Here is an 11,747-nt window from a genome sequence, read left to right on the forward strand (position 1 = left end):
AGGGGAAGGGGAGATGCGCGCCAGGTGGCTGGGGGTGGAGGGGGAGTGGCAGGGGAAGGGGATTGGTGGCTGGAGAAGGAGGAGAGAGAAAGGCAGGGTTGAAGTAGGGCCCACAAACGGCAAAATTAAAAGCTTCCGTCAACTGGTAGCAAATTTTAACAAATGTGATTTTAGGTGGTAGTAAAATAAAAAAAAAAATTAAGGGGTAGAAAAAATCAAATGCATGTCTTTTGATGGTAGCAAAAGTCAAATTAACCTTATTATTATTATTATTATTATTATTATTATTATTATTATTATTATTATTATTATTATTATTATTATTATTATTATTATATCTCAAAAATAGAAAAAGTCATAGTCACACAACATACAATAAATTAGTGGGAAACCGAGATACAATCTAAGCCCCCACTCCTCTAGCTATAGCAAATCTTATCCTAGTGAAAATATTATTCTTATTCTTATTATTATTATTATTATTATTTGACTCTTTTTATAACATTAGAAAATGTGTTAAATAATATAAAATATTAATTATTACCATGAAATATTAGTTATTATTATCAATTAATATTATATATTAGTTATTATTATTATTATAAAATATTAATTATTATTATTAAATATTAATTATCATCTATAAATATTAGTTATTATTAATAAATTTTAATCATTTTTTATTTAATTTTAATTATTATTATTAATTATTAGTTTTAAGCAAAGCAAAACAGAGCAAATTTCAGCAGAGCAGAGAAGATTTCAGCAGAGCAGAACAAATTTCAGCAGAATAGAGCAACTCTAAAGAACAGGGCCTAAGTATTACTTCCTCCATTCTTTTTTACTTGACCCGCTTTGACTTTTACACTATTCACCACCCCTCCTTTGACTGTCTTTTGTGAATTATATGTAAGGAAAAATATATTCATGTGGGATGTTTTTAAATCCATCTTAATAAGTACTATCATAATATATAACTTTTATAATTTTCACTTATGTAAATTTAAAGTTATTGATCGTTAAAATTATGCATTGACAAGGGTAATAAAAGAAACACGTCAAGTAAAAATGAATGGAGGAAGTATAAGATAAATTAGCATAGATAATGTTGTTTAATTAAGTTTACATAAGTAATATAAAAAGCAAATAGATCACGTTGTAAAAGAAAAAGGTGGGGTACGAAAGCAATAAATGTTGGACGTGTTGTCTTAATTATGAAAGCAACATATCCGCTCCATATAAAAGAAACCAGTCTCGGCCACGAGTGCTAATAAAGTGAGTGAACCATTATAATACTACAACAAGTCTCACTAAAAAACTACGGTTCAAATGGATAATTTTGTTGAAGAATACGATTTTTATTGGGAGACCAACAAGTACATCCATACTCAAGAACTTCAAAGGTACGTACATATAATTATTCGTAACGTGTTCAATAATTTTATTAGTGGCATATCTAGGAATTTTAACGTAAAAAAAGATTCGCAGCTTGTGTTTGAGCATTTGAATTCCTTTCAAATGTCATAGTATATGATTGATATTAAATTAAGCTATATTATCGAGTGTAGTTGGGAGTTTGGAAATGTTCTAGGGCCTATAACATTATGCTATAATGACGACAACAACAACTTGAGCTCGAGCTCCCCTGATGGTTGTGCTTACTCAAAGACGTATATGGCTGAATCTAAAAATGTCGTGTCTGAAAGAAATCGCCGGAAGCAATTAAAGGACCGTATTCATGGTCTCCGAGCAATTGTTCCTAACATTAGCAAGGTACAATAATCTTCTTAGCTTGGGACTCCTTTAATTTGTTATTTAGCTGTAGCTCAAACGAATCTGAGTACCTATTATTAAATAATTAATTCTTGGTTAGATGTTATCAAGATATATAAAAAAAAAAAAAAAAAATCTCCACTCTTCATTTTTAGTAATTGATTGCCAACCTTTTGAAAGTGTATCAAAGTTTTCCCATCCCTTAGAAATTGGCAAAAATGAAAATTTAGTATTATCCCTTTCGTCCCTAAATTCATGCTTTTACCCGTGAGTTTTGAAAGAGTACATGTAAATTAAAGATTGAGAGTATATTGATAAAGTATTTTATACTCATTTTTATTATAATTTTAAAAAAAAAATTTAAACACTTTCCAAGTTTTAGCATAAATAATTATATACTTGGTGACATTTTTGAGGTTGTATTTCAATTACTTATTGAATAATATGGATGTTAATTGCCCCAATTTTACTTTTGTAACTCCCTCGTTTCAAATTAGTTGTCAAACTTGTCACAAACTTAAATTATTTGCAAATACGTGTTATAATTTACATGGCGATTTGCAAATGCATATCTAGATGGACAAAGCATCAACAATCAAGGATGCAATTGACTATATAAAGGAATTACAAGAGGAGGAGAGACGAATCAAAGAAGATATAGCAAAACTAGAGCTCAGAAAACAGAACAACAACAATGAAAGCTCATCTTGGTGTTCTACAATTGTGCTTGAACAAGAATTGTCTACTTTGCTAACCAACAAGAGTAATAATGATCATGACAAACGATGCTATGATTCCAATAATAGTGGATGCAGATCATTTCTCGTAGAGGACTTAAAAGTAAGTGCTTATTCTCAATCTATCTCTCGTCGATTTTGTTCGATTATAAAAGGTTTGCATGAACATTTATTGCGGAACTAAACTTATTTTTATTGAAACTAATACGAAGTAAATGATAAAAGTCGAAGAAAAAAAATCAATTACCTAACAATTAGCGGAGGTTTAGGACAGTAAGTGTTAATTAAATTGAAAGTAATGTCAAGTTATGAAATTTCATACACATATCATATAAGATAGCTTTCAAGATAAAAATTGAGTCATTTTTTTTTTCCCAAAGTGAAACTAGCTTAGTTAGATATCTAGATCTGGAGATAGAGTTGTCAACGGTCGGAGTCGTTTATGTGATTGTGGTCCAACTATCGCGTACTCCACTATATGATCATAATCAGAGATTTTATTGGAGTGTAGCTTGTTCAAGAAAAAAGATATTTGTGATTCCGTTTGTTCTATATTACATGACCCAATTACATAGAATTTCATTTAAATAGAAGAGTTTAGAGAAGAAAATAGGTGGGTGAGTTTGGAGCCCAATTTGATAGAATTAAAATTAAACCGATCATAAAAGACAGGTTAGTATGGTCCGGATCCAATTCAAGGGCTAAAGTACCTAAAATTTGTTTTTCCTAAAGACAAATGTGAGATTGCATAATTGAAATTACTTCGTGTAAGGCAGACTTATATTAATTTTATTGAATGATGGTTAATTTAAGGGTAACTTTTATAATTTTAATGGTAATTTAAACCCTATTAAGGGTAACTTTTAATTTTTATAAGTTTGATTGTATTTTAACACAAATTTTTATATGTGGCTGGCCACATTATTTGGTCGGGGTTACTTCAGTTATTTAGTTAGAGTTTACTCGAGTTATTCGGTCAAGTATTACTTGAGGGGTTCGGATAGGGGTTCGGTCAGGGGTTACTCGATCATGGATTACTTGAGGGATTACTCAGTCAGGGGTTACTCGAGGGATTACTCGGTCAGGGGTTACTTGAGGGATTTGGTTAGGGGTTACCTAAGAGGTTACTCGGTCAGGAGTAACTCGAGTAACCCCTGACCGAGTAACTCGAGTAACCCCGGCCACACGGTGTGGCCAACCACACAAAAAAATTTCCCGAATTTTAACGTGTAATTTCTAATAAATACATGTTTTGAGCGCTAATATGATTAATATAATACATTATAAATATTTTGTAAGGGTAAAATTTTTGTTATAAAAATGATAACTTTTGTAATATAAAAGGGTAAAATTTTAGGGTAACTTAAATCCGTCTTATAATAAATCAATGAAAATCCGCCTTAATTAAGAATTTGTGTTGACAATAAGACAAGTAGATGAAACTGAGATGATATATACTCCATATAATAATATACAGTACGGTATAACTAAGATTAATGAATTTATGTATTTATTTTTGCATAGGTAGGGGTGTCATACGCTGGAGGGAGAACTATTATAGTGAGCTTGAGCTGCAGTAATAGAAATGGGATAATGGTGAAGTTGTGTGAACTGTTTGAATGTTTAAAGCTCAAGGTTATCACAGCTAATATCACTGTCGTTGGCGGAAGAATTTTGAAGACCATTTACGTTGAGGTCAGTCTTTGATTGTTATCTGACTTATCTCTTCTAATGCTCTATATATACGACCTCCGTTTTTTTTTTTTTTTTTTTTTTTTTTTTTTTAAATTGCACCATTTGGACTTTTACACTATTCACACAACCTATTATAGTTCACCATAGTTATAAGGTTACAAGTCCAAATTTTTTTAAGGGGCAGATTTAGGTCGAGATGTCTATGATCGGGTCCAATAAATTTAGACTCTAGCCTGACCTAAATTCGACATGTGAACCTTTTACATACATGGTATATAGCATTTCCTTCTTAAAAGCTGTAGGCATCTCCACATCTTTATGAACAATGGCTTACAATTGTAATACATATAGAGAAAAAAAAATTGGTATTATTAATCCCAATTTTGAGTCATTTACTTTAAATAATCTCAATTATCGATTATTCTGGAACAATCCCAATTTTAGGGGTTGTTTTCTTCTATCAGGTCATGACCGGCCAATAATAGTCAATAACATGTTATCTGCATGCGTGCCAACATGTAAGTGGTCCAAAAAATAAAAAATAAAATAAAATAAAAAAGTTAAAGTTAAACCACCCCCACCACAGCCTTACCGCCGGCTGCTACCAAGCCCAACCATTTCCCCTTCCCCTTCCCCCAGCCCACCTCCTTAACCCTTGCTGGCTGCCGCCCCTCTCCCCACCCTACCACCCCAATAATGAAACCGTCGATTCAAACCATATCGCAAGGCACAATTCGGGGTGGCTGAGTGGATGGGGAATTCCGGTTGGATGGTGGGGTTTTCGGGGTGGCTAGGTGAGGAAATCGGGGTGGCTGGGGGGTTGTCGGGGTGCAGCAGAGGGGTTTCCAGGGTGGCTGAGTGGGGAATTCGGGGTGCTGCCTTGCTGGTGTGGTCAAGGTGGTTGGGTGGGGTTTTCGAGTTGGTTAGGTGGGGACTGGAATTACGGTGGGGCTGGTTGGGGTTCGAACGGTCAGCTAGGGAGGGTGGGGTTGCAGGTAGTTTTGGGGCAAGGGTGGTGGTTTTCAGTGGGCTAGGGAGGGAGTGGAGAGGGGCTGTGGTGGTGGGTGGGTTTATTTATTTTCTTTTTTTGTTAAAATTTTTTGTTGTTTATTTTTTTATTTATTTTTTTGACCAATTAGCATTCAACAAGTGGCAATTTTAAAAAAATAAAATAAAAAAATTAACCATTTCAGCAGGTTGTCACCGGTTTTATGATTTGATAGAAGAAAACTACTCCTAAAGTTGAAATTATACTATAATAATCGATACGTAGGATTTTTTAAAGTAATGGCGCAAAGTTGAGATTAATAAAACCAATTTTTTCTATAGAAAATAGAATTCTTTATATATTGAATTTTAATTTTTTATCCTTTAAATAACGGTCATGATCATATTTTTAATTAACTTAGGCTTTTTTTTTTTTTTTTTGAGAAAAGGCAAATTTTATTAATCACAAATCAAAAAAATACACGGAGGCTACTAAGCCCCTAGGCACATTTGCTTGACCCAAGCTAACTCACTAGCTCTAACTTTACAAGTAACTATGCTACTAACCCTGTTATATACATCAAGACAAAGTCTATTAACTACAAACCCTGGCCTAAAGATTCTATCCTTCCAAATTGCTTCATTTCTCTGCTGCCATATGCAGTACACCAGAGCTGTGCACAAACTCTGATAGACAATCTTCTTGAATCTGTTCTTTGCTCTCCAGCACAACTTAGGCATTTTTTATTTTATTAGATCAATAACTTAGGCATTATAAACATGCAAATATGCGAATAAAACCCATCTCCAAAAAAAAAAAAAAAAGGAAGTGAAAAAATAAATTTTTAAAAATGAAAAGTTTGGACATTTTTTTGAGCCCATCCAATAGACCTAGTGAATTTTAATTATAAGATATTAAGATGCTGATAATTTTAGAACCAACATATTTAGGTTGGCTATGGGTTTATGTTCATTATACATGTGTCATTTTATTCATGATTTCATTAAATATTGTTGTATTTTTTAGTATTAAGCTTTCATGTTATACAATTAATTAAAAAATAAAATGTAAACACTAACATTGACTAATTTGAATTTTATCAAACAGTCGTATTCATGAATAAAACTTATAGTGCTCTACAACTATAAATATTTAATTCTAACCCTAAAATTATCAGTAATTGTTATGTTTTTAGTCTCTGTTTGTTAGAAAATACAAATATTAGACCCTTTTTAATATTTGTCTTCATTTACTTGGATTTTTCTTTAGGTTTGGGACCAATGTCCTAAATAAAGAAAGTAAGAAACAAAAAACAAAATCAATCCATGGATTAATTGGTCCCACATTTGTCGTACTCAACCCCTAAATATGTGGACATATTGTGTATAGATAAGCTGTTTGTGAAGATTATGGAAACGGGAAAAATTGTCAAACTGAGCGTTTTTTGGAAAACAATTTCCCAAACAAGACGCGTGGCAAAACTATTTACCAAACTAAGCTTTCAGGGTAAAACGCCAACCTGGTTGGCGTTTTACCCTGGGCAATTTTTTTTTTTAATTTTTAGTCAAAGGTAAAACGCCATCAAGGGTGGCGTTTTACTGCTGGGCAAATTTTTTAAAAAAAAACATTTACACAAAAACGCTAACACCGTTGGCGTTTTACTTTTAACACAAAAGCGCTAACGTCGTTGGCGTTTTAGAGTCGGGTATTTCTAACAGCATATATCGCTGTTCTTCATTATTCAACCAAACCCCCAAATTGCAAACCCTAACCCCGCGCATACCAACTTCCAATTCTCCATATTTGAAGCAATTTCATCACATTCCGTAGCTTAGTTTTGCATCATAGTCAATAAAAATTAATCCTCCTTCTTTGTTCAACACTGTTACGCCCTACTTTCATCGAAATTGAGGTATGTCTTGAATTTAACTATTTTACTTGTGTATGATGTTTTTTGGGAATTTATGTTTGTAATTTACAATGTATGTACTATAGTGTTGTTCAAGTATGCGAAATATGTATAACTACATAATACATTGTTGTTTAATTATTGAAATTAAGTATAGTTATATGTATGTTGTATAATTTCGTATAATATATATGAAGCATTTAGTTGTTGAACTACATATATGAAGCATTTAGGGAATTACGAACTACATTGTTGAGTTAAGTACATTTAAATGTATCTTACATTGTTAGATTAAGTAGGTAAGTTAGTATGTTGTTGAACACTGCGTTGTATGTACGCTTTGCTTGGGGATTTATTGGAATCATTGTGGTTTTAGTTGTGCATATGTGTCACCTAATATGTGGTCTGATGTTATGTAGAACATGGCTTCACAATTGATTGTTTTGTTATGCCGTTGGGGGGGTGAAATTTTGTGTGTCGGACCCAATGTCGAGTATAGAGGAGGAAAAATGGAACCGCTAGCATTGAAACCTTGTATGACGTTAACGACTGCTTGTTAATGCAGATGACGTGGGATCCGTACGTCCCTCACTTAGTCGATGCCATGCCCCAATATCTTCTTGATCACCAGATGAAGTGGCGTGCCATGACAGTGCTCATCTGTTTTGAGTTGGTGGAGGCTCACCTCCCCGACAGAGTCATGCGACAGTTCGGCCTTTGTCAAGCCATCCCCGCCCCGTGTGACACGAGTGTCCAGTTGCACAGGACAGACCGACGAGGAAAGGGGGAGGTTAACTGGGCAGTTCAGCATGCCCCTTACATTGACATGTGGGACCAGCGGCTGCAGCACGTCGCGAATGGTGCGCCTGTCCAAGGCCTGATGGAGTATCACGATCCATACATGGTATGGTACAGGAGCATTACCCGACGCTTCATCAACCCTAACTACACCCCACCCTCAACGCATTACCACCCAGCTTTTGGAGACATCAGTGGATATGTGAGTTTTTTGTCATTTTTTCTTTTCCTCCAATTTATAGTTTCTTTAATTATTAAAATGGCTGATTGTTGACTAATGCAGGCGTCTGATATGCTTGCTATACATGATGCACTAGAAGTCTTGAGCATATCATATCCCACCATACCGCAGTTGGATGACATTCACGCAATGACTGTGAGTAGCTTACAGAGACATGGTCATGGCCATCTTATCCCCCAGGGCCGGGACCAATCACACCGCCGTTCACACCGTGAGGTAGGCAGCAGTAGTAGGGGACAGACTCACACGTCCCCTACAGGGTCCCCCCTGTTTTTTGATGATCAGGAAGATATCGCCATCCACATGTCTGCGCCATACTCATCTCAGGAAGGACCATCTTCCAGCCAACAGACTCCTCCCCAGACCTCTGCCCCAGATCCTTTCACAACGGTATCTCAGTACTACCGTCGTAGAAGACCGCGATTGGATAGACAACACTTACATACAATAGATGAATCGGGATCTTAGAACTTCTTTTGTTAGTTGTAATCAGATTCTATAGTACATTGTATCCAAATAAATATTATCAATTTTACTAACCTTTTTAGTTCATTTTCTGTACATTATCAACTTCACCATACGCATTCATTCTTTTCATTGTATTGGTTGCTGGTGTTGTTGTTGTTGCTGGTGTTGTTAATGTTGCTGATGTTGTTGCAGTTATTGTTGTGGTTCCTGTTGTTAAGGTTGTAGTAGTTGTTGTGATTGTTGTTGATGCTCTTGTTGGGGTTGTCGTTGTTGCTCTTGTTGGGGTTGTCGTTGTTGCTGTTGTTGTAGTTGTTGTGGTTGTTGCTGCTGTTGTTGTTGCAGCCTGTGGTTGTTGCTGTTGTTGTTGCAGCTCCTGTGGTTGTTGCTGCTGTTGCTGTGTAGCTGTGTTTGTGTGCAGAGATAAAACGCCAACCATGGTGGCGCTTTAGGGGGGTAAATTATTTTCAAAAAAATCACTCAGGGTAAAACGCCAACGGCGTTAGCGTTTTTGTGTAAATGTGTTTTTTTAAAAAAATTTGCCCAGCAGTAAAACGCCACCCTTGATGGCGTTTTATCCTTGACTAAAAATTAAAAAAAAAATAAATGCCCAGGGTAAAACGCCATCCTAGTTGGCGTTTTACTCTGGAAGCTTAGTTTGGTAAATAGTTTTGCCACGCGTCTTGTTTGGGAAATTGTTTCCCAAAAACGCTTAGTTTGGCAATTTTTCCGTGGAAACGAGTAAAGTGGAAGTGTGGAACTTTTTCCACCAAATAGTTCATTAATTGACAACTCGAATTGGTTATACATGAAAATTCTAAATCATCACGTGTGTACTTCCCATGAACACCATAGGTGTCAGTTTAATACGTACAGTGGCGGACCCAGGAATTTCCGACTGGTGAGTCACAATCGATAATCAAATATGTAAAATTTTTTTTTACCAAACAACCAAATAATAGTACTAAAAAATACATCCAAATATTCAAACAATACAAAATACAACCAATAGGCAGCATCCTTTTCCACACTATACTCAAGCCAAGTCCAAGTACCAAACCACTTAGCACAAAAGCGACGGTTTTTGCCAAAAATAGAAGTTTGAGGAAATACAAAGTCTTTGGGCTGACAAGGCTTTCTTTGAATGTAAATTCTTCTCACTAAATCTCTATCATCTTTATGAAATTCACTCATCTTTCTCCTCTTTCCTGGATCTTGTGGAAGATTAGCAAATTCATGTTCACTTAATCTTTCACCAAAGATTGGGGCATTAGGAGAACATTGGCCTTGTTCATTTTGAGGGGAATTTTAAGTTGAATAATGAGATGGAGATGAATGTTGTTCACTTTCTTGAGGTTGAGATATAGTTTGTTCATTTTGTGTTGGATGTGGAAGAGAAGTTGGAGTAGGATTCTTTTTAGCAAAAAAGCTAGTAATGTTTTGCATTTCATTTGGAATGCGTTTTCTCTTCATTCTGAAATTACAAGACTAAAATTAACAAACTAATAACTAACAAGCTAATAAACACCCTAACTACTGTTCTCCGTGTAATAACAGTTTAAACAATTTACAGCAACAATCACAAGAAAAAACTTAAGAATGATTTAAGGTTTATGTAACCACAATTCAGACACAATGTTTTACAATTCCTGAATCCGCCTAGTCTATACGGAACTTCCAGCCGAATATGCGACTAGCACCACTAACCAGTCCACACTGTAATCTAATTATAAATTTATAATCCTCCTTACACTAATAGCTGTCTTATACAATGTCCGGCATCACATAAACTAATAAGTTCAATTTAACAGTCAAAACACAAATAATGCAAATTCAATGAACATTCATCGTATATACTAATTTTTAAGCAACAAGTAATGCAAATTTGATCAGAAATTCACAAAAAAAAAAGAATAAATTGATGATTACCTTGCCAGACGGCAGACGTTGATTGAGGCGAGTAGGCGGAGCAGCAGGGCCAGCAGCAGGGCCAGCACTGGAGGCGACGAGGCGTGAGCCGATGAGCGAAGAGGAAGCGTTAACTACAAATCAACCAAAGTTTAAACCAAAGTTTAATAAAATTAACTAATTAGACTGAATTAAATTGAAGATAAGAAATTAAAAATAAAAATTAGAAATCAACTTACTAGTGAATTAGCAATTGCGTCGAAGCGATTGCGAAGAGGCGAAGAGCAGTGACCACGGAGACGGAGCAGGAAAGCATCAAGCAGGCAAGCAGCAGAGGCAGAGCAGGCGACTAGAGGGTGGCTGGGTGGAGGCAGTCTGGTGAAGATGAAGCGAAGAGGAAGTCAAGAGGCGAAGAGGGAAGAGCAGCTGAGGAGGCAGTGGGCTAGGGCTTGAGGAAGTGTCGGGACCTGAAGTTAGATTTTTTTTTTATTTTTTTTTTTTAAAAAAAAAAACTTAAAATTTTTTTTGGGCCCTGGTGAGTCATTTGACCCACCAGGCACAAGGCCCAGTCCGCCACTGCTGGTGCTATTAACGATAGGTAAAATTTCTCCACCTTGTCCTGCAATACATAATCAAACATGATACTAGTAAATTTTGTCTAGAAAATGGTACGCATTGTTTTTGGCTTGCCCCTGGTTGCTTATTGTTTTAAACATCGGTTTCCTTAGCACTCTTTGTGATACGTTAACTGGAAAACTAATCTAAGTTGCCTATTCCATTATCAGAAATTTCATAATCCTAGCTGGATTATACAAGCAGGTGAAAGTATGAGCCCCTTATAGACCTTGATTTGTTCCTTTCTCTTTGCAAGAAGCACAGATCATGACAAAGTGTGCTAAGTCATGCCTTTTAAATAGTTTGCTTATTTGACAATGAGCAACTAAGTTTTTGCTCATTTTTTAAATTAGCAACTAAGTATTTGCTCATTTGACAAATGAGCAACTAATTATTTGCTCATTTGACAAATGAGCAATTAATTTTTTGCTCATTTGTCAAATGAGCAATTAATTTTTTGCTCATTTGTCAAATGAGCAATTAATTTTTTTGTTCATTTGTCAAATGAGCAAAAAAAATTCAATGCTCCTTTGTCAAATGAGCAAACTATTTAATGCTCATTTTTCAAATGAGCAAATGATTCTTGTTCATTTTGTCAAATTAATGCTCATTTTTGAG

The 11,747-nt window shown here is 35.2% G+C and overlaps 1 protein-coding gene across 1 annotated transcript; it reads left to right on the top strand.

Moving 5' to 3' along the window:
* The first annotated feature begins 1,269 nt into the window (after positions 1-1,269).
* Positions 1,270-8,693, top strand: LOC110716850. Its single transcript, XM_021895496.1, has 6 exons — positions 1,270-1,403; positions 1,569-1,773; positions 2,350-2,613; positions 4,035-4,205; positions 7,668-8,102; positions 8,184-8,693. Exons 1-6 carry the CDS (start codon positions 1,330-1,332, stop codon positions 8,607-8,609), a joined length of 1,575 nt encoding a protein of 524 aa, XP_021751188.1. The 5' UTR covers positions 1,270-1,329; the 3' UTR covers positions 8,610-8,693.
* Positions 8,694-11,747: the final 3,054 nt, after the last annotated feature.

This window comes from Chenopodium quinoa, unplaced genomic scaffold (assembly GCF_001683475.1).
Source record: "Chenopodium quinoa cultivar QQ74 unplaced genomic scaffold, ASM168347v1, whole genome shotgun sequence".
In the NCBI taxonomy this organism is placed as follows: Eukaryota; Viridiplantae; Streptophyta; class Magnoliopsida; order Caryophyllales; family Amaranthaceae; genus Chenopodium; species Chenopodium quinoa.

What these genes read in the sequence shown, in the direction of transcription:
- LOC110716850 (XM_021895496.1), top strand. Translation starts at nt 1,330, where the DNA reads ATGGATAATTTTGTTGAAGAATACGATTTTTATTGGGAGACCAACAAG. An exon ending in CATACTCAAGAACTTCAAAG is followed by an intron (nt 1,404 to 1,568) that starts GTACGTACATAT and finishes TATCGAGTGTAG; the next exon opens with TTGGGAGTTTGGAAATGTTC. An exon ending in TGAAGACCATTTACGTTGAG is followed by an intron (nt 4,206 to 7,667) that starts GTCAGTCTTTGA and finishes TTGTTAATGCAG; the next exon opens with ATGACGTGGGATCCGTACGT.